At 46.4% G+C, this 27671-nt stretch overlaps 1 protein-coding gene and 1 long non-coding RNA gene across 7 annotated transcripts in view; one reads left to right on the top strand and one right to left on the bottom strand.

Annotated features, from left to right (window-relative positions):
• The window catches only part of PRKG2 (protein kinase cGMP-dependent 2), a 33474-nt gene extending 27312 nt beyond the window's left edge, over positions 1 to 6162 (top strand). The window contains exons 16-19 of one of the 2 annotated variants that reach the window (XM_055701309.1): positions 310 to 432; positions 1331 to 1393; positions 2233 to 2299; positions 3133 to 6162. In XM_055701309.1, coding sequence (XP_055557284.1) covers positions 310 to 432; positions 1331 to 1393; positions 2233 to 2299; positions 3133 to 3228 — 349 coding nt within the window. In that variant the 3' untranslated portion in view covers positions 3229 to 6162. The remainder of the gene's footprint in view (positions 1 to 309; positions 433 to 1330; positions 1394 to 2232; positions 2300 to 3132) is intronic. The other variant, XM_055701318.1, reaches the window with a different exon arrangement.
• Positions 6163 to 6309: 147 nt separating this feature from the next.
• LOC114014296 (uncharacterized) lies at positions 6310 to 26432 on the bottom strand. 5 transcript variants are annotated; one of them, XR_008730779.1, is made up of 2 exons: positions 26369 to 26432; positions 6310 to 7140 (listed from the first exon to the last, which is right to left on the bottom strand). It is a non-coding gene; the product is annotated as an uncharacterized LOC114014296 (long non-coding RNA). The 5 variants fall into 5 exon arrangements; XR_008730775.1 differs by lacking the exon at positions 26369 to 26432 and adding an exon at positions 26127 to 26265; XR_008730781.1 differs by lacking the exon at positions 26369 to 26432 and adding an exon at positions 23639 to 25368.
• Between the last annotated feature and the right edge of the window lie 1239 nt (positions 26433 to 27671).

The following is a 27671-nucleotide window of genomic DNA, read 5'->3' as shown; positions in this document are numbered from 1 at the left end:
TCTTTACCTCCGTGCATACTTCGTGACAACTCTTTGTGTATGCTCAGTGGTAGTACAAGGAAGCTTCACTGAGTTAGGCTGGAGGCAGAGCTAGCTTAGAGGGACACGTATGATCATGTGTTTTCCCTGGTTCCTACAGGTAGCTAGCTTCTCAGCTTCAAACCTTTCTAGTATCTTAAACAGACTGAAAGGCTGTGAAACGAGGAAGGTGGGGTTTTTTCCATGTTCTCAAATATTTGCTTTGATAAGAAATGAACACATCTGCTCTTGCCAGCCAGTCCATTTATCAGCATTGCTTTCTTTTTCTAGCCCACCATTCTCTGGAGCTGATCAAATGATGACATATAATTTGATTCTCAAAGGCATTGAAAAGCTGGATTTTCCTAAAATAATAACAAGGCGGCCTGAGGATTTGATCCGCAGACTCTGCAGGTAGGAGGGGCAGTTTGTGGCAAAGCCTGGGTGTAGGTAGATGTAGCTACTTAAGATCCAGACTAGAGTGTTGAATTCCAGACAACTTAATTTAAAATTGTTATGCCTAGCATGGTCTGTTCTGATTATATTCAGGACACATGCATGCCTCTGAGTGTGTGTCACACCTCTGAGTCTGCAGAGGTACCATCTAGAAATGCAGGCTCTGGGCGTTCTCTGTAGCTGCGAATTTTTTCTGAATGTTAGGGAAAACTTACTAAGTGTGGGCTGAGGAAAGAGCTAAAGAATTTAATTTTATTATGAAGTGCAGTGTTTTAAAAAATGCTTCCAAAATTACTTAGGCACATAGCTCCTAGCGAAAGCATAGGGCACCTACAGACTGACTTAAGGCCACTTGAAAATGTGCAAAAAAGCAGTATTTCAAAAGGACCGGCACAACTCGGAAGCATTAGTGCACAATGACATGCACAGCCGCTGCCTGGTGACACTGCTGACTTGGAACCTCCCAGTGCCAGTGGGATTTCATTAGTTCGTGTTTGTGCAGTAGGACTGAAAGGATCTTTGTAGCTGCAAATTTTGATCTGCCTCCTTTCGTAACTACTACCCAGACCTGTGGCCAAGAAAAAAATTGGTGTGCAACTAAAATTCAACCAGTTGATTTCCCTCTGCTGCTTCTCGCAGCAGTGACACTGGTTTGGCTTCCTGGAAGGGTTTTGCTGTCCTCAAAAGAAAGGAACAGTAACACCTCATCACGCCTCCTTATAAGACCACATGATGTATGCAAGCTCCATCCCTGTATAACCGATAACTGGAAGCAGTTAGACCTATAAATACTCTTTGAAAAAAAAAAAGAATATTTTAAAAATTCTCATCCTTATTCTTTTTCTCTTTTTTTAAGGCAAAACCCTACAGAAAGATTAGGCAATCTGAGGAATGGAATTAATGACATCAAGAAGCACAGGTAAGTGAAGGAGACTGCCAGTAAGAAATCGGGTTTTAATTTGAAAATAATCTTAGTATTTTAGAACCTGGTCCAGTAAACCCATAAAACTCCAGGCACTTCAAGGCAGATTGCATAAGGGAGATCTCTGTTGCTATTGAGTATATTTGCAACTATAGCAAGCAACGATATAAACATAAATCCTCAGCAAGATTATCTAGAAACATCCTGTTGTTTACTGGTTTCGTCACAGGTTGCTAATGTACGAGTTAAATTCGATTCTCAAGAAATCAATGCCAGTTCAGCATCTGCCTTTCAGACCTCCCCTTAAACAGTCGTTTTTTAAGAATGGTAGTTAAGAGCTCCGAAGCAATATTAGGGTTTTGTCCTCTTTCTTCTGATGAAGAAAGTCCTCTGTGGATTAAATATTTCCTGCTTTTTCTTTTTATCTAAGCCCAGCGGTTTGTGCTTGGAAAAAGAAGTGCTTTGGGTTTTCTGCTTGTCTCCCTTTTCTCATGTGGTTCAAAGAGGATGGGATTCCAAGGGGACGCACGCATCTTTGCGTGACTGTGCTTATGCATGTATTAACCTGCCTGTCACTTGGGCACTTCTATGCGGAGGCGATGCAATGTGTCTGGTAGTCCTGAAGCTCCCCCTGCTACTGCTCCCTTGTATGGCAATGACAGGCTCAGGGCTCCTCCTTCTAACTGCTGTGTTGTCACACGGACAGAGGTCGTCATGAAAAAATGTCTTACAGCCCTTGTTCACATGTTTTTCAGCTGTTAATAGTATAATGACAGAAAACAGCCTGGCTTTCTCTCTTGGTCTCTCCCCATCTGTCTCTCATTTCTTTTTATCAGATGGTTGAGTGGTTTTAACTGGGATGGTCTGAAAGTGAGGAAATTAGCATCACCTTTAAAAAGAGAGGTATTGAATTTGACTTTTGCTATTGTAGTGCTTTACTAATACAAAGGTGCTTGGCTACAATGAAACAGGACAAGAGTGAAATTTCCCAAAGATGCATTTGAATTGGTGAAAACAGAATGAAAGAAAGAGAGACTGCAAGTAATACATAACTTAATAATGGAAATATTATACTGCCTGTGTACTTTGCATTAGATTTTCACCATTAGTAGAATAAATGGTGTTCAGTCAGAAATGAATACTGAAAAACTGTATTTTCCTTGGTAATGAGCACATTATTAAGATGCACGGTTCACATTACTGTGTGGAGTATAAATTCCTGTATTCTCTTACTATTGAGTTACAGCACATCCTTGAACAGGCTTCCTGTTTTAAACAGCCCATTTCTCTGCCCTAAAATGAAAAAAGATTAAGGGTAAAGAATTTGAACTCTCTTGAATTCAGTTTGAAACAAAAAATAATTCTGAGTTCTGCTTTGAGTAGCTACCCCACGAGTGTAGATTTGGTCTTAAACGAATTTGAATCAACATTGTACACAGTGTGGCCCAGGTTTTTTTACTGACTTTGTAGGGCTTTGGGTGAAATCTAGGATTTTATAGTATTTGGGGAGTGTTTTCATATAAGAAGGCTAATGCCATTGTTCTGTTTTACATTTTAATTACTGGAGGTTTGTCTTTTAATGAACAAGGAATTCCATCCATTGAAAGAAGTAATCCATATCATGCTAGCCTTTCATTCCTCCACTGGTAGCAATAAAAATGATGCATAATAAATGGAGACTATTTTCAAAAGGTACCTTCTGAAACAACCATTTGTTTGTGTTTTTAATGTCCTAGTTATCTGGACCAACTGATTACAGCTACTTTGACAGCTATCCACCTGAAGAGGGAACCCCTCCAGATGAACTTTCAGGCTGGGACAAGGATTTCTGATACTTTTTTCTTCCAGGACATTCATAGAGACTCATAGGCATCAATCCTAAACCTGCTCTCTTTTCCTGCTTAAAATCAAATTACGCAAGGTTTGTGACAAACACAGTGTTCCTTAAAGGACAGAAGACAGTACAGCAACCAGAACTTGTTTGGATAATGCACCAAGATGTGTGCATCTCTATTACAAGAGCATGCATTCCATCAGCAGATGTAACCTGAAGGGGTTTTGATAATGTCTCTACGAACATTTTCAGACACTAGGGATCAGATGTATGGTCTTGCTGTTGGAAACATCACTAGCTAGTATTTTTGATATTAATAAGGTTGCCATGTTTTTATTTTGAACAGAGAGGATGAGTATTGAAGACCCAATAACTCAGTGATATTTGTCAACAGCTGACACTATAGGCATTTATTTTCCATTTTATCTTCAGTCCGCTGTGTGTTTCACTTTTTCTCATAATAGCCAGTATTACCTTGATCTAGAAGCGTGTACAAAAGAGACTTTTACTGAAAGGTTGATTTGATCTGATGCTGCAGGAAACAGGGTATCACTGTGGAAGCTGCCTCTCTGTCAGTCTAGTTTTGCACAGGTTGAATATGTGGAACAGGGTATAACAGGTCAAATGAAAATCCAGTAAGAAACAATGTATATACATCATACAAGTTGCCTGGAGAAGCAGACTGTGGTATGTATTTGCTGTACTGCTTCAAAGCGTCATGTCCTTTTCTTAAAATATTTTGCTTTTACATAGTGGAAAGATAAAATAGATGGATAAAAAAAGAGGACAAAAAGCATTTACCTTGCAGGAAAAAAAAATGTAAGTACAGAATCATATTTTTTGCTTCAAGTATATTTTCAGATTGCTTTCATTGGTATTTTACTGAAAGGCTGCATCTGTTCACATCAGTGCTAAAACTCCCACCCATTTCAATGTTCCAGGTGGTATCACTAGATATGAACTTACCAGTTCAAATCGTATTTCATCAGATACCTTGTTGATATACACGAGTTCTGCTTATATAGGAGGGGAGAATAAGAGAGCAAAAACGTGATTTTTTTTTTCTTGTTGAACTAATTCATTCTATTAATGAATCAGTTTAAATATTCTGTTTTCTTTTGACCACCTTCCCTTCTCTCTAAAGGCTACTAATGAGGTTTAGTAAGGCAAGAAATTCCAAGCTCCTGTCAAAAAAACCCATAAAAATATAATTGTGATTTGTAGCCCAATTTTTTAAGCTCTGTCTTCACCTACTTTGGTACAAGTAAGCAAATTGCTAACAAGAACCGTCAAACAGCCTGAGCGAGGGAGTCCAGCAAGCAGCTAAGATAGGAGGCTGGAGCACGTGCCCCGTGAGGGACGGCTGAGACCTGAGCTTGTTCAGCCTGGAGCAGGGCAGGCTTTGTGGGGCCCTTAGAGCAGCCTCCCAGTGCCTACAGGGAGGTCACTGGGGAGACAGAGACGGGCCCTTTATGGAGCTGCACAGGAAACAGGGATCATAAACTGGAACAGGAGAGGTGCTGACTTGACAAGAGGAAGGCAAGTGTTTCCCCAGTAAAGCAGGATCCCAGACAGGTTCTGCAATTTCCTTCTCTGCAGGTTTTCAAGACAGGACCAGACAGAGCCTTGAGCAACCAAATCTGAATTCAGTGTTGGCCCTGCTTTGAGCAGGTTGGACTAGAGACCTCCCAAGGCCCACCCCAGTCTGAGTGATTCTGTGATTCTAGGAATTGGTTTTCTGTCAGCTGTTTTGTATAATCAGAATACAGCACAATGCATGTTCCCGTATGAGTTTATATATGCCTGGGCTTTGCCACTTAACCTTTAAAGTGTTAGAACAGGGGAATTAGTTTGAAATGTTGATTGGATAAGTGCAGTTGAATGTTGGACCTTCATGGTTTATACAGAAACATTCTGTTGATCTGTTATGAACCACAACTACTGTAGAAACAAGGATGTTCCTGGGTGTCATGCTGGGCTTATGGGTTCGATGCATCTGCAACCCCTGCTAGGACTTGTTTCAGCTCCCGCTGAGGCAAAATCCAATCAAAATTTTTATATTGAAGCTGCCACAGCACACTGCATGTCACATGCTGGATGGAAAACCTCCCAGGCAACTTGTGATGTGTGCTCAGGGTTTAGTTACCCACAACTGCTGGTTAGAATTCCTAGCTGCTGGTCATGGCTTATCCAAAAGTTCCATGGTTACAATTATTTTTTACTGCTGGGTAGGCATTGCTTTGACAGCAAATCAATTTAAATATTTTATATAGCATTCAGTCCAAATAAAGGCAGTAGAGTATTTTCCATTTAATTGAATGAAGATTAGATTGAGCCCTTGGAGGAAGACACTAAATGTTTAACGGGTTTTGTTTCCCTGCTTGGTTGTAAACTACTGTAGAAACTGGCAGCCAGCAAAGCCTGTGCCAAACAGTGGTAAGCACACACAGCCAGAGAGCGTGGGGGAGAGGCTGTAAGCTGGGACTGTAGATGCTTTAGACACTTGTGACTAACTGTTTAGCAATACCAAAGACCAGATTTTCTTTTCAGGATTTAGACAAGCACTAGGTATTAGATATGTGTGTCTTTGTCTTTCTCTCATAAATATTTTTATTACAGTCAAAATAATATTGCAGCAAGTTTTATAAAAAGCTTTTGAATGTATTTTTCCATTGTATTTATAGGTAGTTTTCTTCTATACATATATAAATATAAATTATATATATATATGATTTTTAAGTGAGGAAATCGCCATATGGTAAGTTTAGTGCAGTTAGCATTGTCTGTGCAACTGTAGAATGTTTTCTTTATAAAGCTTGTTTAACTTGCAGTGTGTGCAAATAAAGTAAGCTTACAGTGCAATGGGCAGGACATAATTTTTTTACATTCACGTTCCATGCAGCAGTCCAGATTCTTAGCCCTGAATTAAACTTCTTGTCCACATGATTCAGAAGACAGAAGCAGAAAAAGACTACCCTGAAAAGTTACTGATGTCATTTCTTGCAGCATGTTCCCCCACTCAGACTATGTTTTCCCTGGTGGATGTCAAGAAAATGAATGTGTAAGATGCTACAACAAATGAGGTCACAGATCATTTTGTATTTATATAGAGTTCCCATGTACATTTGATTCATTTTATTTCTGGCATGTATGCAGTTGACTGAGCTAAAGTTCTCCAGAAACAGAAGCTGTTACACTACAGGCTAAACATTACTTGAACTAACACAAACTGTCTTTAACAGACAGATGTACTTCAGACTTCAGCTCAGCACCAGTGGAGTTATGCTGTTGCAAAACAAGATGATAAATAAGCGATTCAGGCTCAAGTAGTTCGACAGTGCAGGAGGTCATAGGAGAATTGAATGGATGGTTATGATGATGATAAGATTATTCTTATTGTTGCATTTTCTAATTTAAGGTTAGTGAAAAACAGATTTTGACGTTGAGGTTTGGAGCATGTTGTGGATGTTAGTAATGTTCTGTCCTTGGTGTTCTTACCTGTGTTTTGCCTTTCTGTCTTGCCAGCTTTGCTTTTATTGTGTGGCTCCCTAAAGAACCCAGCTGCAGTTGTGCTTTTTCCCCTGTACTTCTGCCACAACAGAAGGTGCCTCAGGAGACAGGAGGAATGACAGCTCTTGATGGAAGACAGAGATGAGGAGCAGTTAGCCTGGGCTGGGTAGATGGAAGCACTTTTCCCCAGCTACCGCATCAGAGTGGAGGTGCTGGTGAGCACCTCAGAGAGACATGTAGGCAGAAGCAGCAGCATCAGAGTGAAAAAGAAAATTCCCAGATATACGATAGTTTTATCCATTTTTTAGTCCAAGTGATGAATTTTCACCATGTCCTCACAGCTGCCCCTTCAGGCTTTGAGAAAGGTGAGTTTGGCCACCCCAACGCCTGAATGTATCATCTGTTAAAAGAAAGGGAAAAAAGTAAACTCAGTGCCTCAGATCTTTGACTTTGTATATAAAGGGGCGTGGGATGGATGTTAAAGAGTGTAAGCCTGTAAGATTTTGCTTTGAATGAGAGGAAACTGCTGTCCTGACATTTAGAGAATCTGTGATTTCCAGGCAGGATGTAACAGGTCTCGCTTGCAATGAAAAGCATCTGAGATCCCTTTCTCCCCCCACTACTCAGTAAGCTGTCTCTGAACAGACAGCTTCCCCCTGCTGTGGTCCCCAAGGACCTTGCGGTGTAGTGGCGAGAACTTTTGTCTTTATTTGACAAAGTGGAAGCTGAAATCCTGAGAGATTGAAGCCCCTTGGTGATTTGTGAAGTCCCTCTAGAGAGCTGTGTATGCTTTTTAGGTTTAGACACCTTTGACAGTTTTACAATTTGGCTTCCTCAAGGCTACGTAGAAAGTGAGGGAAAGAAGAGACAATGAAAGGCAGCCTTCTCAACTGTAGCGTAGCACACTGCCCAGAATTCATCCTCCCTTCTCATTTTTTGCAAGGCAGCTCAAGGGCAAGACTGGCTCTTGAGATCCTTGTGCTTGAACATTCTAGCACAGTTATTTTGTTTCCTGGCAAGGGCTGAGCATTTCTAATTCATTTTACTTCTTGATCTAGGACTAAACAAACAGGGGTAGATCAAGTGATATGGACAGGCACACACACCTGAATATGCGTGTTACAGAATGCTGTTCCCCAGTTTGTTTCTCACCACTAAAGTGGCTGCACATCCACACCCAGATAAATGGTTCCTATGGACTTGGTGCTCTTCAGGTGTGTAACTGTTGAGGGGAAAGGCCAAGGAAAATGGATTTGCACCATATGTTTAACATATTTTGCATGCGGTGCAGTTTTAGGGAGAGGGGAGGCAGTGCTAAAGTCATAGAATGCACCATCAGTAAACCCAGGTAATTCCTCCCAAAGGTGGAAAGCAAGGAGGAGGTTGTACAGAGAGCATATGTGGTGATGTGAAATTAAACACATCATAATCGTGCACAGCCACAACTGGTCTTCCTCAAACCTTTATGTCCCTTCTGGCTTGGGAACCTGTGTTACTTCCAGGTGAGAGGGCCTGGTGTTACTCTGAGACTCACCACAAATTCACTCAGTAAGTGGGACCAGCAGGGAATGATCGAACAGTCAGAAGCATCTTTTCCCCTCAGGAGTCAGCGTCTCTGCTCTTGTCACCCTCTTGTAATCAGAGGCAAGAGGCGAGGACCTGGTTCTTCTGTACATTGTGTGCAAGATGATACTACACAGGGAGTTAACAGGTTCAAAGCAAATCAGTTTGCACACCAGCCACAGAGAAGGTGAGTAATTATTTTCTCTCAAATCCATGATCCATTGTTTGCCACATAAATATTACCTGGTGATTTATTTTGGGGACAGCAACAAGACAGCAGCAAGAAAGGGTGGTCAGGCACTGGAACAGGCTGCCCAGGGAGGCGGTGGAATCACCATCCCTGGAGGTATTTAAAAAACATGTAGATACAGTGCTTAGGGACATGGTTTAGTGATGGACTTGGCAGTCCTGGGTTAATGGTTGGACACTGATGATCTCAAAAGTTTTTTCCAACCTAAATGATTCTATGATTCTAATATTTACACAAGTGTTGAGGTGCATCTTTTGGCAGAACTCCCAAATGTGAGCTTGATGTCTACTGAAAATTGCTGTGGGCATTTCGGGCGAGCGGGAGTCAGATACGAATACTCACGGAGTTCAAGATCTGATCCGTTTATTGTACAAACCAGGTAGACTTTTATAAGGCATTCTATAAGCGTGCAATAATGTGATTGGCTATTTTACAAGCGTATAATAATATGATTGGTTAACAATTGTTTACTGGGAAGATTTCTGTTTCTGCTTGTTCTGGCACGTAGGCTCCTTTCTGCGGTCTCCTAGTTCTTCTTATCGCGTCCTGTCGGCCTTGGTTTTGTGCAAACATCTGCAATTTGCTCCTTTTTCTTCATCCCACTGTTCTGGTCGTAACCTCGTCTTATCTCTTCAGTATTTTTCCACTTGCTTCAGAGTTCAGTATAATCATTCAATACAGCGAGAGCCCCAACAGAAAATCCAAGCCCACTTCCAGCTTAGCAGGTGGCATCCCCCACGTGTCCTAATGACACCAGGCCCAGGAATGGACCAGTGGATTAAAAGGTGAACCCTACGGTACGGTCAGCCTGTGCACATCACTACTTCTGATGGTCCTAAAAGTCAAGACAGGAGCCCACACAGCCAGAGACCAGAGACACAGGCTGTTGTCATTACCAAGTAACAGCAGTAAAAAAGCTCTGTGTTTTCTGCAATCGTCTGTCTTTTCAGGCAGGGCCACTAGCATTATCTCAGCTTTTGTCTTCCATTTTTTAAGTCCATACGATTTGCACAGTGTCCAACTTTCTCCTGCCCACTGGCATTAGAGGAAGCTTGCAGATTTGGGCCCAGCCTGCCCAAATAATAGCTCAATGGTTTTCAGGTTCCTTCAGCTTAAAAACTACCAGGATGCTGCCATTTGTATTTTATTTATAGAGGCAGAGAAAACAAACAAACAAAAAAAACCCCAACCATATTCTCACTGTATCCTATCTGAATGTTTTTAAAGCTATCCTTAAAAAGGCCCTTAATGTTACTAGAGCTCAGAGGCCAGAATTTGGCCTGTCCCAGGTTTCACAGGCTGATGGCAGCCGGTGACTCACTGGTTTCCCTGTGTGGTACTTGGTTTCCCATTTGCCTGCTGCAACAAAGGAAAGAAAAAATTTTGAAAAGGAAAAGAGCATAGTTCTTAAACCACAAGAACTGCCCTAGGGGCAGGTCTAATACCTACAATTACTTGAAATTCAGTCAATCAGAGAGAGTTTAAAGTAATTTCTGACTGTATAGTTTCAGTATAATGTCATTAGAGGGACCCTCCAATTAAAGTTTTTTAAATTACTCATTTGCAAGATGTTCCTTTAGCAATGCTATGATTAGAAGTGCTTTCAAAAGCAACCCAAAAGGCTTGCGTTCAGGGCTTTACTCTTTCCAATCTCTTTTATTTATTCTGGCTTGTATCTTTCCTCCAGACCTGGAGCCTCAGAAGCTGCAGATCAGCACACCTCTACAGGAAGCACTGAAGGTAAGTAGATCTGTATCAGCTGGAGGTCTGGTCACTGTTTTGCTCACTGGCAGTAGAGAAGAATGGTTGTATACAGAAACAGATGCACAGACTCGGCTGTAGTTTAAGAGTACACTTGCCAGATTTGTCAGTGTTTGCCTGTAACTCGGGTACCATCTGACCTTCTCGCTATCTTTCTTCTTGGAATCACAAGGAATAGAAAACCACTCACTGTTGTGGTACTCACAAAGGCTCCGTCTTTAGGATTTTTATTGAAGCAGAGCTCACTGTGAGGCCTGGCCTAAGACAAGGGCTGCCATCCCAGAAACATCCCCCAACAATGACACAGCTGTCACAGAAATCACAGGGTGAACATCCTTTGACTCAAATACATAGAAAAAAAAAATCAGAGTGGTTAAGTCAATGAGGGAGAACAGTGCTGGAACATAACTAGACATACCGTGAATGATATGCATCTTTACTTCACTTGTAATGGTTTTGGAGCCTGGGATTTCTTTCAGCTTTGTCACGGGCATGAAAGGTTACTTTTTTGAGTGACTCTGAATGTTTATGTTTCAAGATAATTTAGCAAGATTAATGGAAAACAAATTTGCCTGACTAGACAAGCATGTGAATCAAAATCAAAGGCCAAAAAAATCAGTCCAAACAACAAACCGCTAATAATCCAGCCTAGTTATGAAGTCTGGTGCTTCTGGGTGAAGCTCTCATCCTATCCCCTCAGAGGACTGAGCCATGGAAAGAGATACTTGCATTTAACAGTTGTTAAGATCCTTCTTTTGATTAATCATGACTTAGTTTTTTCTTGTTGGATGTCCATTGCAAGACTGCAGCTGTCATATGCGACATCACCTCTTTCCTTGGACTAAAATGGGGACAAGCTGTGTCCATACTAGTAATGCTTTTCAAAAAAATGTGTAAATGCTGGACCATGACTGGCCTGCCTACTTTAGTGATGCTGTTTCTTCTATGATGTGAAAAAGCTATGTTTTCAATCACGTCAGAATTTATTTCCCCTTAAACTGTTTGGGTTACGCCCATGTCTGTCCCACTGGAGAGAGACAGGTCAGGATCATTTCTCTCCCACACCACGCAAGAAGCTGTGAGATTGGGAACACTGGAAGGGACGCATCCGCTGACTGTGGCAGCACAAATATTACCAACTTGTGAATCCTCATGAGGGAAGCAGGTGCACTCATGTTCATAAGCACAAGGTCTAACAGGAGATTCACCATCCCTCATCAAGAGAAGTAAGTTTTTATCTGCAATAGGATTCACTAGTTGTTAACTTGCTTTACCCATGATTTTCTTTTTACCTTAACCCTTCAGCCATGGTTGTTCACCTGTTAATTTTTTTTTTTTTTTACAAGAATAAGGGGTTCTGTCTTTCCTTTTCATGTACATGGTAATGAAAACAGTTGAATCAAACATATGCAACATAAAGCTAAAAATACCCTTTCTACTGCAAGGGATCACTGAACCTTCTGTGCTACTGAGGGAACACTATACCCATGCTATAACATATCTCTTGGTAGGTGCTTAGATATTTTGGCTGATGTTGAGGGTCATATAAACCGCTTTCTGGATGCAAAGCATGCAGTGTTGAGACTCGGTTTGCCACGGTGATGGCCAGGCATCAGGGTCAGTTGCATCCTCCTGGCTGCGACACCCTGGCTTCCTCACAAGGGGCTTTTTCAGTGCAGACAATGGTACAAGGGAGCAGCCAAGCAGCAGAAAGGATCAGTCCGAGGCAGAAAGGATCAGTCCGAGCCTGTGTGAAGAATGCGGCCCCAACAGGCAGCACCAGGGGACACTGACACAGTAGGAAATGTCAGGTGAGCGCTCTGAGGCAGGCAGGCCATGCTCCAGGGCTATCTGGCAGGGTCAGGCACGCAGAAGCATCTCAAACACATGTGAGCTGAGGAACCTGTGTCTGGCTGTGGCTGAGGAGAAGTATGTGCCTTGCTTGTGCCTTCTGGTGCTGGTGCCAGTCCTGGCTGTTGCAGGGTGGTTTGGGGCTGGCACCGCTCCCAGGAAGCGGCCCTGGCTGCAGTGAGGTCGAGGTGATGGCCATGGCTGTGCCTCCCGTCTCTGTTGCGCCTGGCTGTTGCTCGGGAGGGAAATGACTTCGCCTGTGGCTTCTGTCTGCGTTGCATGTCCTGCTGCAGGGTGGTTTGGGGCTGCGCCAGCAGCACCCCTGGGCAGGGGTCCTGGCGGTGGTGGGGGCAGGTGCCCCATGGTCCTGGGACTGGTTGCTGTGGGAGGAGGCTGAGGGAAGCTCTGGTGCCAGAGCTGTCCCAGGGCAGCTGCCCCCAGTGCCATCAGCCACCACCCAGCCCCTCCCTGGCGAGCGCTGGTGTGGCTCTCAGCCACGGCTGGGCCAGGGACAGCCCCGTCCTGCATCCCTGCGGGGCTTCTGGTTGTTCTGGGCCCCTCCTGAAGTCCTCCTGGCTTGGTTCAGCTCTGTCTGATGTACAGCTCTTGGCTTTGCCAGGCCCAGCCCTGGGTGGGAATCAACCACCCCAGCCCCAGCGTGGCTCTGTGTCATTCTGTGCCCAAAATGCCCCTCGCTGAGCAGGGGGGTCTAGCACAGCGCTCGCTCTTGGCTGCTTTTCTGGGGAGAAACGTGTTTTCTCAGGCTGAGCCCCAGGCTCTCCTGTTGTCACCTCTCCCTGCCCTCCCCAGTGAGGGCAGCCTCTGCCGAAAGCCAGGCGTGGGCAGGAGGGAAGAGCTGTCCTTGCCCATGACGGGCATCTCCAGTGGGTGTTGTGGGGCCGTGCAGGGCACTCCAGGAGCTCTGACCAGCCAGTTTCTCTCCCCTTTCACAGATACAGAGGAGACACCGCTGCCTCGTGCTGATACTGTAGGAATTTTATCAGTGTGTTTAACTGTAAAAATTGCAACTAATGTATCCGTTACAGGCATACAGGCCGACCTTTACAATGCCACATTATGTAGCAGAAGGCTGCATTGTATAGTTTAGCTACTATGTAGGTAAGAAGTGGTCCAAAACCAAGACATGAGCCAAGAGTGTTGAAACAGGGCCAGGAGAAAGTCATCAAAAGGGAAAAAAGAGAAAAATGAAGAAAGGATGATGATGTCCCAAACAACCACCAAAGGAGCCTGACCCATTGGGCCACAGATGCATAGTAAGAGTGTAAATATGATAAGTAGTTCTTGGAATGTAATGAATATGCTAAGTTTCTCAGAAATTTCATTAATATGTATAGAACAGCCAGACAAAATAAAGCATGACTGCTTTCTAACGCTCCAAACCAGGTATTGGGGAGTTCTGTCTCAGATTTTTAGGTATCAAATCGGCAATAAGGATGGGGGCCCTGCTTCTCCTGCTTCTGAGCTCGGACCGAGTACGGGATCACAGGATGCCCAGCCGGCACTGAGGATTTCTCAGGGACAACGCCATCCTGGCTCTGCCAGTCTCATGAGTGGAACCTCACTGGTAAGATAAAGGCATTATTTTGATTTTGAATTTTGATTTGAAGTCCTACGCATAAGTTGAGACGTGTTCCTGGTGTTGTAAGATGTCCCACAGAGTGTGTTAGGTGCACCTCTGAATTTGGCAGGGTCTGTACCTGTGTTCACATGGGTGACACGGGCACCTGAATTAAGACTCTTTGTTTGTTTGAGTCTGTGCCTGCGTTCTGTTATTATTACTTGGCTGTTACATTATTATTTGTGACATTTGTATTTGTGAATTTCGGTTGGATATAATATACTAAGAGTGGGATGCAACATGTCTAAGCTGGAGAATGATATAATAAGGAAATCCCCTTTGGGGTGTATTTTACAGCACTGGAGAAATATTATAGGTCCACTGAGAGGTAGCACCAGGTGAGTGGACTTGATTAAATACTGTAATCAGCGGTGGCCACTTTATAAGTTAGAGAACAGCTATAGGTGGAACTTCAGATTACGTTCCTTTGTTATAATTGATGTTTTTTTTAAGAAGGGAAGTAAAATGGCACGAGGCTATATACTCTGGTATGGTTTTTACCTTACATAATCATCCCAAGAGGCAGAAAGTATGGAATTAATTTGGCACCGGGTGATCCTTTAGTGCTGTCATTAGAGAATTATGAGTTAATTTGTCAGGAGACCTCCAAGGAGATGTTGTTTGTCTTGTAATATAGGACAGAGGTGTTTGAAATTGGAAACTGGGGAAGAAAAAGGAAGGGGGGGGATGTTCAGCATTATAATGTCTGCCTTCCCAAGTAACCATTATGCATAATGGAGCCCCGCTTTCCCAGAGATGGCTGAGCACCTGCCTGCCATGGGAAGTGGTGAATGAATTCCTTGTTTTGCTGTGCTTGCATGTGTGGCTTTTGCTTTACCTATTAAACTGTCTTTATCCAAACCCACAAGTTTTCTCACTTTTTCTCTTCTGATCCTCTCCCCCATCCCACTGTGGGGGGAGCAAGCAAACGGCTTCACAGTGCTTAGTCGCTGGCCAGGATTAAATTATGACAGTCCTTTTTGGAACCCAGTGTGGGGCATGAAGTGTTTGAGATAAGGACAGATTTGTTTGGAATGTGCTAGTTTGAATTTATAGCTGTTACTGCTGTTCAATTGTGTGGCTTCTGTGCTTGCCATGGGGCTTGCCTGCTGTAGAGTCTAGCGCTATTTGTGGCTGCGTTTTGCTTTCGCTGCTTGCTGTACTGCTTATCACCTCACAGTGCTGTGCCCAGGAACATTTTGATAACAGCAGTGGTGATGCACCTGGGCTGGCAAACAGCCAGGACATAGCTGCTGTGTCCATGCTGCTGTACTGGACAGACTTGAACCCCAGTGTGACAGAAACCACCTGAGCCACTGGAGCTTCTTACAAGAAACAGTGCAAGTGTATCAGTGACCTGACTGGAGCTGACTTTGGTACCCAATAACCCCATAGAACACACCACCTCTCTGCTTCTGAGCGACCCCTGTAACAGACAGAGCCCAAAGTCATGAACTAAACGGCATCTGTGGATAGACATTTTTCTAGGGGAATGATATCTGTGTATAACATCAAAAGATGGGAAAGAGGTGGTGGTCGTTAATGAGGTTGTCTTAGAAATTGTGACATGATGTAAATGGTATAGAATGTCTGTCCCGGTTTCAACTAAGAGTTGATTTTAGCTGGTGCAGTGCTGAGTTTTGGATTTAGTGTGAGAACAAGATTAACAATATAAAGTCAAGGACTTTTCAGTTTCTTGGGCCCTGCCAGCGAAATGACTGGAGGGGCATGAGAATTTTGGAGGGGACATGGTCAAGACAGCTGACCCAAACTAGCCAAAGGGCTATTCCATACCATGTGATGTCATGCCGAGTATAAGCTGGAGGAAGATCAGACAGAAATTAAGTTTTTGGTAGATACCGGGGCAACACATTCAGTAAACAATGGTATTTGAATTGTTGGTGCAACAGGGAAAGCCAAAGCAGCATCGTTCTTTACACCAATATAATCTAAAATAGGAAAACTCATCGGTTTTTGTATTTGCCAGGAGCCCCCAAACCTTTACAAGCAACAATCAAATTTAAGGGTGAAGATGTTAAAATGATGACTCCTGAAGGTAACTATGTTCATGTGCTGGTACTATTTTTACAGGAGGATAGAAAAGAGAATGGGGAAATCCCGATGGAAGTGGAGGACACAGTGATTCCCTCTGGTCTGGGCTGGAGAGATACGAGGCCAAGCCGGGCTAGCTGGATACAGTGTCAAGAAACACAACCCAGACTGGAAAGCAGACCATGAAGTACCTGGGGTTTGATATTTCCCAAAGACAACAAGCTCCCAGTGTTGGGCAAAAAGAAACAATTTGCCAACTCCCAGAACAACGGACTGTTCATAAACTGAGAATGTTTCTGGGAATCCTGGGATGATGCCAATTACAGATGACTGACTATGGACTATTAGTAAACCATTTATACGGACTCTTAAATAGATCGATGGGATCACATCTGGAGTGGAATGCAGCAGGAAGGACAGCCTTCAAAGAAGCTACACAGTCCCTCATGAATGCTCTAGTCCTTGGTCTTCCAGACTTAGAAAAACCTTTTGAACTGTTTGTTTATGAGAAAGAAGCCATTGCACTGGGAGTACTGACATAGAAATTAGGCTCCTTCAAAAAACCTGTGGCGTATTTTTCTAAACAACTAGACAACACGAGCAAAGGATGGCCCAGATGTTTGAGGGCCGTGGCTGCCACCATTCTGATTATCCAGGAAACTCAAAAATTTACTTTGGGACAAAGAATCACAGTTTATGTACAACATGACAGAAAGGGGAAACTGGAAAACAGATCTAGCAGCATGGATTGCAGCAGAAGAGAATAATCTGCCCTTGTTAGCCCTGGTTCCCTTACAGTCTCCACAATTACCTGAAACCCCAGTGTATGACAGAAGATCAAAAAGTGATTGATACCCAAAGGGGCACAATAAAAGAAAACAGGTGGGCCATTACTGAAGATAATAGAATTGTTCTTCCGCAACAAATAATGACTGAATTAGCCCAGAGAAAACACACTCACTTGGGAACTGAAAATTTAGTTAAACGTCTACAAAGATCAGTTTTGAGTAAAAATATGTAGAAAATTGTAAGGTCAATCACCAAACAATGTAAAATATGCCAAAGAAACAACCCAAAGACAGAGAATGGGATTCGATTTGAAGTTACCAGACAAGGACACTCTCCTGGGGACTGCTGGCAAATCAATTTTACTGAGGTACCCTGAAAGGAAAATCATAGATATTTACTGGCTTTAGTGGATACCTTTTCTGGGTGACCAGAAGCCTTTCCCTGTCGCACCAATAAAGCTAGTAAAGTAGTTAAGGTATTATTTAAATAAATTATTCCTTGATTTGGAGTTCCACAAAGCTTATCATCAGATACAGGACCACACTTTTTTGCAAAAACTGTAGAGCAAGTAAGCAAATGTTATAAGAATTACTTGAAAATGTCATATCCCATACCACAATCAAGTGGAAGGGTAGAAAGAATGAATCATACACTAAAATTGCAACTTCGAAAAATTTGTCAAGAAACAGATTTAAATTGGGTTTAGGCCTTACCAATAGCTCTATTAAAAATTAAGAGTACAACTAGGTAGGAAATTAAAATAAACCCCTTTGAATGTATGGAAAATACTGTCAGGTCCCAGATGTACCAACAAATGCAGTAATGGAAGGGGAATTCTCTTTGAAAAATTGTCTGATAACTTTAGGAAAAATAATTTTTTAATTTCAGAAATCTGTTACAGGTACCTGAGACAGGACTGGATTCTCCAATACTCCCCTTCCTGTCAGGAAACTGGGACTGCTTAAAAAGCTGGATGCTGGAACGATTGGAAAAAAACACCGAAAGGACCATATCAGGTATTGCTGACCATGAACACAGCAGTAAAATTAGATGGAAAAGGGCCTTGGATCCATTACTCCAGAGTAAAAAAGGCCCCTACACCCTGAATTGTAGAATAACAATCACCAATGAAGTTAAAATTTAGTAGACCAAATGTATAATCAGATATTATTAACTATAGAACTTGTAACTCAAGTGATCTTGATGTAGGGTGGGATGAAAATTTGTACCTAATGTTGGTCCAAAATGTTACTGATGCCTTAAACAGAAGCGATTGCTGGATTTGTACTCAACTGCCAACTTCAGGGAGGGGGCAAGGCCTACCTTTAATGGGAGTGCCCATACCAACCCCAATGAAATTAACAATCCAGAGTATGGCAAAGGACACCCTAAGAATCCTTGGTGGCAGAGTACCTTTCAAAAGAGAGCAGGGAAACACAGGTTACAATGTTGCTACAGTCAAAACTTGACCCTTTGTTTATACGGTCCAGGCAACAATTCTGTAAGCGCTAGTGACTTAAAATCTGGAGATGATGGGTGTAATAATCATGTAGCTAACAGAAACTATGAAGCCTTTATAGGCTGCTTCCCTCAGTGTAATAGAACCAAGTCATTTTGGAGACCTACATTAAGCCACAGGGACAGAAAAAATTAACTTGGTCTCCCGGTCCTGGCAGGAAGTGGTTGGTACTGGCCATGTGGAGAAACTGCTTATAAAGCATTACCCCCAACTGGCAAGGAGCATGTGCCCGTGGAGCCTTAGTTCCCAATCTCACAATAACAGCTCAATAATTGGATTAGAATCTTTTTCAAATGAACCAGAAGATGACTAAATGCTATTGCAGACAGACCCACAGCCTTCCATAGCTTTGCTAGATAGTTAGGAGTAAGTGACCTAGAGAAGACAATCGTGAATATATCAGCAGTAATACAAAATACTGAGAACAGGACCATGGATGCAATACAGGCACTGCAAGATGAAGTGTCTAGTTTATCAAAGGTAGCTCTGCAGAATCAAATGACTCTTGGTTTATTATTAGCCTCACGGGGAGGTGTTTGTACAGTTATTAATACAAGTTGTTGTACGTATGTGGATTAAAGTGGCAGAATTTCTACCGATTTACAGACAGACTGGGAAAAAACTAAAATTTTACATGAACAGGCAACGATGAGACTAATTGGGGATTCAAAGAAATTTGGCACAAACTCACCTCACAGCTACCTAATTTGCCCTGGTTAAAAAATTTGTTTATCGTAATTATAGCCGTATTGGGAATTTGCCTTCTCTCGTGTTATGATTCAGTGCTGTTAATTTTATGACAGAATTGTGTTGAAGATGCCAGTATAAATTAATAGTTTAAAACAGAATAAGTGTTACAAGGAGGATGTTTTGTTTTACACAAATCATCAAAAGAAAAGGGGGGATTGATACCGGAGGAATTTTATCAGTGTGCTTAACTGTAAATGTTGCAATTAATGTATTCATGACATGGCTGAGCTGTACAACAGCATATTATGTACTTTAGCTACTAGCAGAATGATGCATTCTGTAGTTCGCTATGTAGATAAGAACTAGTCCAAAACCAAGACACGAGCCAAGAGTGCTGATGCAGGGCCAGACAGAAAGTCATCAAAAGGGGAAGAAGAAGAGGAAGATGAAGAAGAGGATGAAGAAAGGATGAAGATGTCCCAAATAACCACCAAAGGACCTCTGACCCATTAGGCCACATGTGTAGTAAGAGTCTAGATATGATAAGTATAGTTCTTGGAACTGTAATGAGTATGCCAATAGCGTCTCAGATATGCCATTAATCTGTATAGATCGGCCATATAAAGATAAAGAGCAAAGCCTGTATGCACATTGGGTGGAACTTATCCCCTGCGCATCCAGCACCAAAAATAAAGCATGCCTGCTTTCTAACACTGTCTCCGATTTTTCGGTATCAATGCCACCGCCTTACCTGTGCGCTGCAGCCTGTGCCCCCTCACAGCATGGCTGCCTGGGAGAGCTGGGGGGAAGAGGCCAGGCCAGGCTCCTCGCTTGCAGAAGGACAACTCACCTCCCTGCTGCTCCTGGCTGTGAAGAGCTCCTACCTGCACCCACCTCAAAGTATGGATCTGGTTGATGGACACCCTGACTCCAGGTAATTTCAGCTCCAGGCAGGAGACATTCCTGCTTATAGGCACTCCTTCCTGTTACAGCTGCTGGTTACCTCAGCTCTGGCTATTAGAGGCTGCGGAGAGCAGATACTCCTCTGCTCTAACATGCTGAGAGTGCAGTTGCGGCTGATGGATGCCACAGCTTGTTGCAGCCCCAGCTAGTGGGCACTGCCGCTGTACGGCAGCTCTAGCACAACTGGACACTCCAGATAAGAGATGCTCCTGCTTGTTACACTCTTGTTGACGGACAGTCCAGCATATTATTACTCACAAAGCCCAAACTAATTTCAATTCCTGCTTCTTGCAGTTTTGGTTCCGGCTTCTACATGGTTTGTAATGAGGATGCTGCCGCTGCTCATTTCAGGTTCAGGTAATTTCAATTTCAGCTACTGGCCACTTCAGTTTCCTGTAGCTCTGGCTTCTTTCAGTTTAAGGTAATTTCAGGTCCAGGTTGTTGAAGCTCCAGCTTTTGCATGGCAGTTCTGCCGCCTTACAGCTCCAGCTGATGGCTGCTCGGGCTTGTTTCAGCTTCAGCTCCAGTTCATTCCAGCACTGGCTACTGGACCCTCAGGGTAAGAGATGCTCCTGCTTCATCCAGTTCTGGCTGATGGATGCTCTAGCTTGTTTCAGTTTCAGGTAATTCCAGCTCTATATTGCAGCTTGTTCCAGCTCACATTATTTGAAGCTCCAACTTACTTCAGCTCCCGCTTCTTACAGCTGTTTTCTTGAAGCTCCAGCTCTACGTTCCAGCTTGGCTACTGCACAGTTGGCATAAGAGATGCTTCTGCTTCTTAACTGCTGCTGCTCATCACAGCTCTGGCCGATGGACACTCGGGCTTGTATCAGTTTCAGATAATTTCAGCTCCAGCTCTATACAGCAGCTTCAGCTATAAGATCCTCCAGTTTGCTCCAGCTCCAAATGATGGACACCAGCTCAAATAACGTGAAGCTCCAAGTCATTTCAGGGCCTGCATCTTATCACTCTAGCTGATGGCTGCTCAGCTTGTTTTAGTTTCAGCTCCAGCTCATTCCAGCTCCACTTTGTTGAAGCTCCGCCTCCAGCCACTGGACACTTGGAATAAGAGATGCTCCTGCTTCTTACAGTTCCTGCTGATGGATGCTCCAGCACGTTACTGCTCAAGTTATTTGAAGCCCTAGGTTATTTCAACTCCTGCTTCTTGAAACTCCAGCTCTACACAGCAACTCTGGCTACTGGATGCTCCAGGAAGAGGTGCTTCTGCATCTTACAGCTCCAGCTGATGGGTGCTTCAGCTCAAGCTCATAGACACTCTTACCGTTGGATATTCTGGCGTGTTAATTGCTGCTCCTTCTTGTTACAAGCTAATTGCAGCAATCTGGGCTTTTGGCAAGGTTGTAAATCACTGTCATGACTTAAAATATTAATGGTCATAATTGTATGTTGTCTAAATATTGACTAATTATTTAATAACTATTCCAGTCATTGTACAAACCTTGAATAAAGAGTTAGAAAAAAGCATGTTTCCTCCCAGACACTAGCTCAGATGTTGAGCGGTGCCTTGTGCGCACCGGCCTCCTTAACTTCAGGGACCAATGCAACCATACTCCCACCCCCTCCATGTACCCTGCCCACCTGTCCCCCAGTGCCCTCCCACACTCTTGTCTCCCACCCACCCGCCTGCCCAAAGTTCCCCCCAGGCTTCCATTCTAGGGGCTGAAAACAGCACACAGCCTCCATTTCCACGTCCCAAAAATGCAGCACTTCTAGGTTTTTTTTCCTGAGTCCCAGAAAAGCAAAACTTGGTCTGCATTTTCAAGTTATGAAAACGCATGATGTAGTCTAAGCTTCAGAAATGTAATGCTTGCTAACTGGTTTTGAGCCCCCAAAACACAGCACTTGGTCTGTTTTCAAGCAGTGAAAATGCAGGACTCGGCCTTCAGAGCTTCAGAAACACAGGGCTGTGCTTTTGAGCCCCCAAACCAGCCCCCAGAGCTTGTTTTAAGGCTCCCAACACACAGCGCTTAATCTCTGTTTTCAAACAATGACAATGCAAGACTTGGTCTACATTTTTAGCCCAAAACCACAGCACTTCAGGGTTTTTTTCTGAGCTCCAAATCCACAGCATTTTACTGGGTACCCATGAAGAACATGTCGTGCTCACCCTTGCCTCACAGTTCCATGCAATGACCTTTCCTTCTCTTGCAACAGCTGCTGCACAGGATGCAGAGCTCTGTGCCTCTGCCTGAAGGACAGCAGGACTCTGACCCCCACAGCACTACAAGCCACCAGCCCACCCCCGTACCCATCAGCTTTTCTCACCGAAGCGATGCACAGCAGTGTTCTGGACCGCACTGGAACTGGCTGGGCTCTGAGGCAGGCAGCCTGGGCAAACGGAGCTGCAGCTGCAAGGCAGCGGCCACAGAGGCTGCACCCCTGCTTACAGGACTGCAAATGCCCAGGACCGTAGGGCACTGGCTGGGCCCCGCGTTACGGGGCAGCACTTATCCCAAAGGCTCCTTCTCTCCACTTGGGGCACCCTGACCTGGACCCCCACGAACACGGCAATCACCCCACAAGAGCTGCCGGTAGAGCACCAAGGCTCCCAGACCCACAGCCTGCCTACAGGTAGACACACAAGGGGCCAAAAAGCTCATCCTTCCCCTCCAGCGACAGGAACACCCCCCAGCAGCCAGCCAGAACCCCAGCCCCGATGACAGGGAGGGCTCACCCAGTCCCACACATCTTGGCCCCATGCCTGTGAACACTGAGGCCAAAGATACCCACCTGATCACATGGGGTCCCTCCAAGCACCCCCTGCCAAGCAAGCAACACACCCCCCAAGGATGGGGCAGGTGGCCACACAGATGGAGACCCAGGCCCTGACTACAGGCAGGTCACTGCTCCCACACTCCTGTTGGGTGCCTTCACTCTGTCCAGGGAAAGAAGGGACAAGCCCAGACTCACCCTCCACTTGCCCCTGAGGCTGCAGAGCCCTTCTTCCTCTCCTGGGAAACTCAAACTAAGCTGCAGCAACTTGATCGGAGGCCGAAAGGACGAGCTCGCTCGCTCACACTAACATGGACAAGGGCAAAGGCAGGGACAATGATGACTTTCCAGAGAACAAAGAGAGCTAGCTCAGTGCAGCGCCCACCCGGGGACGCAGCCCCCACCCAGGGACGCAGTCCTAGCTGTGAGCAGGGAAGGAGCCTCAGACTTGCCCCAGGCTGCCCCGAGGCCAGGGCACTCGGCACTCAACGTGCCAAAGGACTTCACAGGTGGCCAAAGGGCAAATGCCATGACACATGCCCATGACATCCCCATAAGTGACACATGGGACATCCCCAAACCACCCTAGCGACAGGAGTGATGCTGAGCACGCCCCTCAGTGACAGGCAGAGCATCCATAGCTTCCCCAAATGACACAGAGGGTATCCACAACCCCCCTCAGTGACAAACGGCTCACCCAAAAACCTCCTCAGTGACACCCAGGATACCCAAAACGCCCTGGGTAAAGCATGAAGCACACATGGGGCCCCAAGCTCCCCAGGGCTCCCCCACCCACAGCTGCCAGGCATGTACCACAGCTTCTTGCCTGATGCCCATCCTGTCCCCCTGCTGCCTACCTAGCCTCAGCACCCAACAGTGCTGGGCACCTTTGCCGCACCAGGAAGTCTACAGCTCCCCGGAACCCAGTTTAAGGCCAGAGGCCCCCTCATTTCCTTTAATTGTCTTCTTTTTTAAATCGAAACAAGTGTTCTGTGTTCTGATATGATTTCCCCGGGGTTTCAACCACATGCATCCACTCAAGGCGATTTTTACATAAAAACACCCCATTTAATTTTTCTTACATTCACCTTGCCAGTTCACAGGCCAAGCATTCTAGCACCATCGTTCCTCTGCAGCAGCGCCCTATCCTGCATAGGAACAAGCAAGGAGCTATGAGAAAGTGAAGGAAATAAGGCTCTTCCCTGCGTGTTTTTAAGCATTTAGTTCACAGATCTTGCATACCTTTCCAGCTGGACAGGGGCTGCCATCAGTAGAAGGAAAGCGCACATTTTCCCTTAATCCAGGTCAGATTACGTGCCTGCAGGTCACCCCGAGGTCTTACCTGCTCCCCCGCCGTGGGCTGCCACAGGTGGAGAAAGCTGCAGGAGCCCAGCCCCAGCAGCCCCTGGCCAGCACAGGCACCGGGCTAAACCATCTCTCCCTCCAAAACATTCGCAGGAGCCTCTGACACCCCAAGGCCGGCTGCTGACTGTGCCCTTTGGCTCACTCAGGTGAGTGACCACAGGAGGGAAAACTTCCTCCAAGCCTTCAGTCAGAGTAAAATTTCAATACCAAGGTGGCATTTGAGTATGCATGTGCGTCACCATCATCCCTCTCAGCGCAGCAGGTGGGAAACGGGTTGCACAGAGACTCTGAAGACCCAACTGACTGCAGCAGCCCGAGGGCAGAGCAAAATGGGCTCTAAGTCTGACAGGCAAAGTGGGGACCTATCCAGAAAGTCTGCTCCAGGGGACCCCAGGCTTGGGCTGTCAATAGCCAGGAGCCTTCACCACAGCCCCAGCAAGGCTCAGCAGGAACCCACAGCTCCATCATGAAGTACCTTCCCTGGAGAGCCTCAGCATTAAGAGCAAAATGGCCAACTCTCAGTGGGACTGGAAGCTCACATGCAGGCCCCGAGAGGGTGTCTTGCTACCAAGTTGCAGGTACCACACCACCCTAAAACACAGAGCCCATAAGTTCACTCTGCTGACCCAGACGTGCCTAAGAATTTATTTATTTTTGAAGGAGGAAGCTGTGTCCCAGCAAGTTTATGCCAGGCTGTGCTCCTGCAGCCGACACCGCCAGCACACACACGCGCGCACACACCCCTGTGCACATGCCCAACAGGACTACAACCCAGCTGTGCTTTGGCCTGTACATCTTGATGGCCAGGCAACCCAGTAGCCCGTGGCTCCAGCACCAAGCAATGCTAAACCGTAACCCCCTACAGCCCTGCTCCCACAAAGCACCAGAAACTTCACTGATGGCAACAGTCTGGAGGAGGGGACACCTTGATAGCAGTTGATGTGCAGGTACCAGCACTGCCGTGCCACACCACACCTGGCTGAGATGCCATCTCACTCTGTTTTCTAGGCCTGTGAGCAGGGAGCCCTGCACCTGCCAAGGAGGACATCTGCTTTGCAGGGGGCTCTGGGTCCCCCAGCACCATTGCCCAGACGATTCAGACAGCTGGCCATGGGCTTGCCAATACAAAGCCAAAGCAGCCACCCCAAGGCTTGCAGGGCAGGATGGCTCATCACTCTGCTCTGGAGTTACGGGGCAGAACAGCCCCCTGCAGCCCTCCCCAGGCAGCACTACAGCCCCACCGAGGCCTCCCAAGCTAGGAAGGGGCAAGGGGACCCTGGCAAGGAGCTACCAAAATGCACATCAACCACTGCTGCCCTACTGCCTTTTGGAAGCACCCGCTTTCCTCAGGCACCAGGCCTGCTCTTCTACTGAGGGCACTGCAGCACCCTGACTCAGCGCCGCCTGGAGCCCCACGTCCCCTGCCTGAAGCGCCCCCACCCCTCTGGGCACAGCTCCCCCACCCCTCTGGGCACAGCTCCCGCGGGCACAGCAGTGCTTCCAGGAGCTCCCAGCCCCGTTCTCTGACACCCACCCCACCCCCGCTTTGTAGCCATTACCTTACAGCCACCAGAACTTCACGACCATCCCACCCTACCCAGGTAATTATTGAATTGTCCAGCCCACAAAGCCCCAGAACCACCGCAGGACTCAGCACGCCTGAGAGTGCCGAGGTCCGCGCCACACGCGCCTGCGTCTCCTTGCAGCAGCCCCGACGGCACCGAGGGTCCCTCACACGCAGCACCCGGGTTCCCCCCCACACACAGACACAGACACACACACACGCGCCGCCCGGGCTCCCCCTCACAGACACACGCGTGCCCTCACACTCTCTCACACACACGCACGCCGCCCGGGCCGCCTCACACACCGCCCATGCCCCCCCCCCTCACTCGCGTACTCACACACACACTGTAACTAAGGGTAATTTGCTGATCAAATGAGGTTTTAACAAAAAGAATGATCTTGCTGCAACAGACTTGAGAACGTTCTGTCTGGCGAGAAAAGACTTAACCATGAGATTGCAAGACGTACTTTCTCCAAGGCAAATGTTAAACCATAATCTCATGTTACTATGACAACTTTTGCCTTTGTTTAGACCTTAGTGTAAAAATAGTTTAGTTTTGTAATATGCAGCTTCTTGCTACGGGACTGAGCATAACTGTTTGCTTAAAACCGGCCTTGAAGCTGAGCACAAAAGCGCTGTGTCACTTGTCGGAATTTGCGAGCCTGCATGGAGCTGCGCCTCCCCGGCCGCCCAGCGCCGGTTTTGCTTTCCTGCCTTAAATGAATACTTAGAATTTATTTCGGACTCTAGTTATTTCAATTCAACTGTAACACGCGCCCTCACACACACCCACGCGCCGCCCGGGCCCCCCCACACTCACACCCCGCGCCGCCCCCCCCCCCCCCCCGCACCCAGCCCACCCCCCGGCTGCTGGGAAGCTACCTACAGGCGCGCCCGCCGCCCCCGTGCGTGGGGCAGGAGCCGCCCGGCAGCGCCCGAGCGGCCCCGGCAGCGCCCGAGCGGCCCCGGCAGCGCCCGAGCGGCCCCGGCGGGAACGGGCGGCCCCGGCGGGAACGGGCGGCCCCGGCCCCGCGGGTGCGCAGCGCCGGCAGCGGGGGGCTCCGCCCCGCCCTGGTCATTGAAGCGCCGCCCGCAGCGCTCTGGCTGTGCGGGGGTCGCGTTCCAGTTCTCCCTCCCCAGCAGCTCCGCTCCGCTCGGTTTTGTCTGCCCTGGCCGGGGGGAGCCGTTCCCGGCCGCGCCCAGCCCGCAGGGCACCAGCGCCGGGGCTGCTATCCCACCGCCGCCACAAAAGTCCTCTCCGTTGCCCTGCCCTGCCCTGGGGGCACGGGTATGGGCGGGGATCTCCCCAAGCCTAGAGGGCCGCATGCTGCCCGAGGGTGCGTGATGTTGGAGCTGGGGATACACGTCCGGAGGGTGCGGGCTGAGGGGGCACAAGAGACGGGGGACAGGAGGCCGGGCCGCATCTCCTGGGTGTCCCCTGGCATGGGACACGCATGGTGATATAGTGAGAAAACCTAAAACTGCTGCAGACAAGCTGCACAGATAACAGAAACATTAACACCTGAGAAAGAGTGAGAGAGGTGCGAGCTTAGCACTGCGCTTCGAGAAGGGACGGTTAGTACCGATGTAGATGAGCTCAACAATACACATAACCAGCCTTCTGACCAGGACGTGCTAACTGCTAAAAGAAAACAAACTTAGGGTAAAATAATGGTGGTAGTAGTAGATCGGTGACTTCCTCCTACTCAAAAGATCCTACCCCGAAGAGGGTGGATCCCCGCTCGGGGATCATGCTGATACAGATTAAAACCAGCCCAGCGGGCATGTATCAGCTTGACATGTTCAGAGTGGGCAATAAGGAAGCAATCGTTAGCTGGCAGATGTTTTAAGATAGCAGAAACTAAACAACAAAGACTGCTAATGTATGCAAAGATAAACAGGAGCTTCAGGCAACTGCCCAAGAAGGTGAAAAGTACATCTTGAAAAGGCGCCAGAGGGAGGAGATCCTGAATTTTCGGAAACCTTATGTATATCCATGGTTTTGTATAATAAATACCCGGGTGCTAGTTGAAACGGTGTGCAAGTTAGGAGGAGCGATCCCCCTTGCACCCGGCGCTGCAATAAACATATCTGCTTTGTAACTCTCCTCCAGTTGTAAGGTTCGACTCCGCACGTCAATGGGCAGGAGGCTTCTGGGCTCCTGCTCTGCTGGCACTGGCGCTGCCGCA

The sequence above is a fragment of the Falco cherrug genome, chromosome 1, assembly GCF_023634085.1.
Source record: "Falco cherrug isolate bFalChe1 chromosome 1, bFalChe1.pri, whole genome shotgun sequence".
In the NCBI taxonomy this organism is placed as follows: domain Eukaryota; kingdom Metazoa; phylum Chordata; class Aves; order Falconiformes; family Falconidae; genus Falco; species Falco cherrug.
The sequence above is the reverse complement of the archived record's forward strand: the minus strand, read 5'-3'. Positions and strand labels throughout refer to the sequence as shown.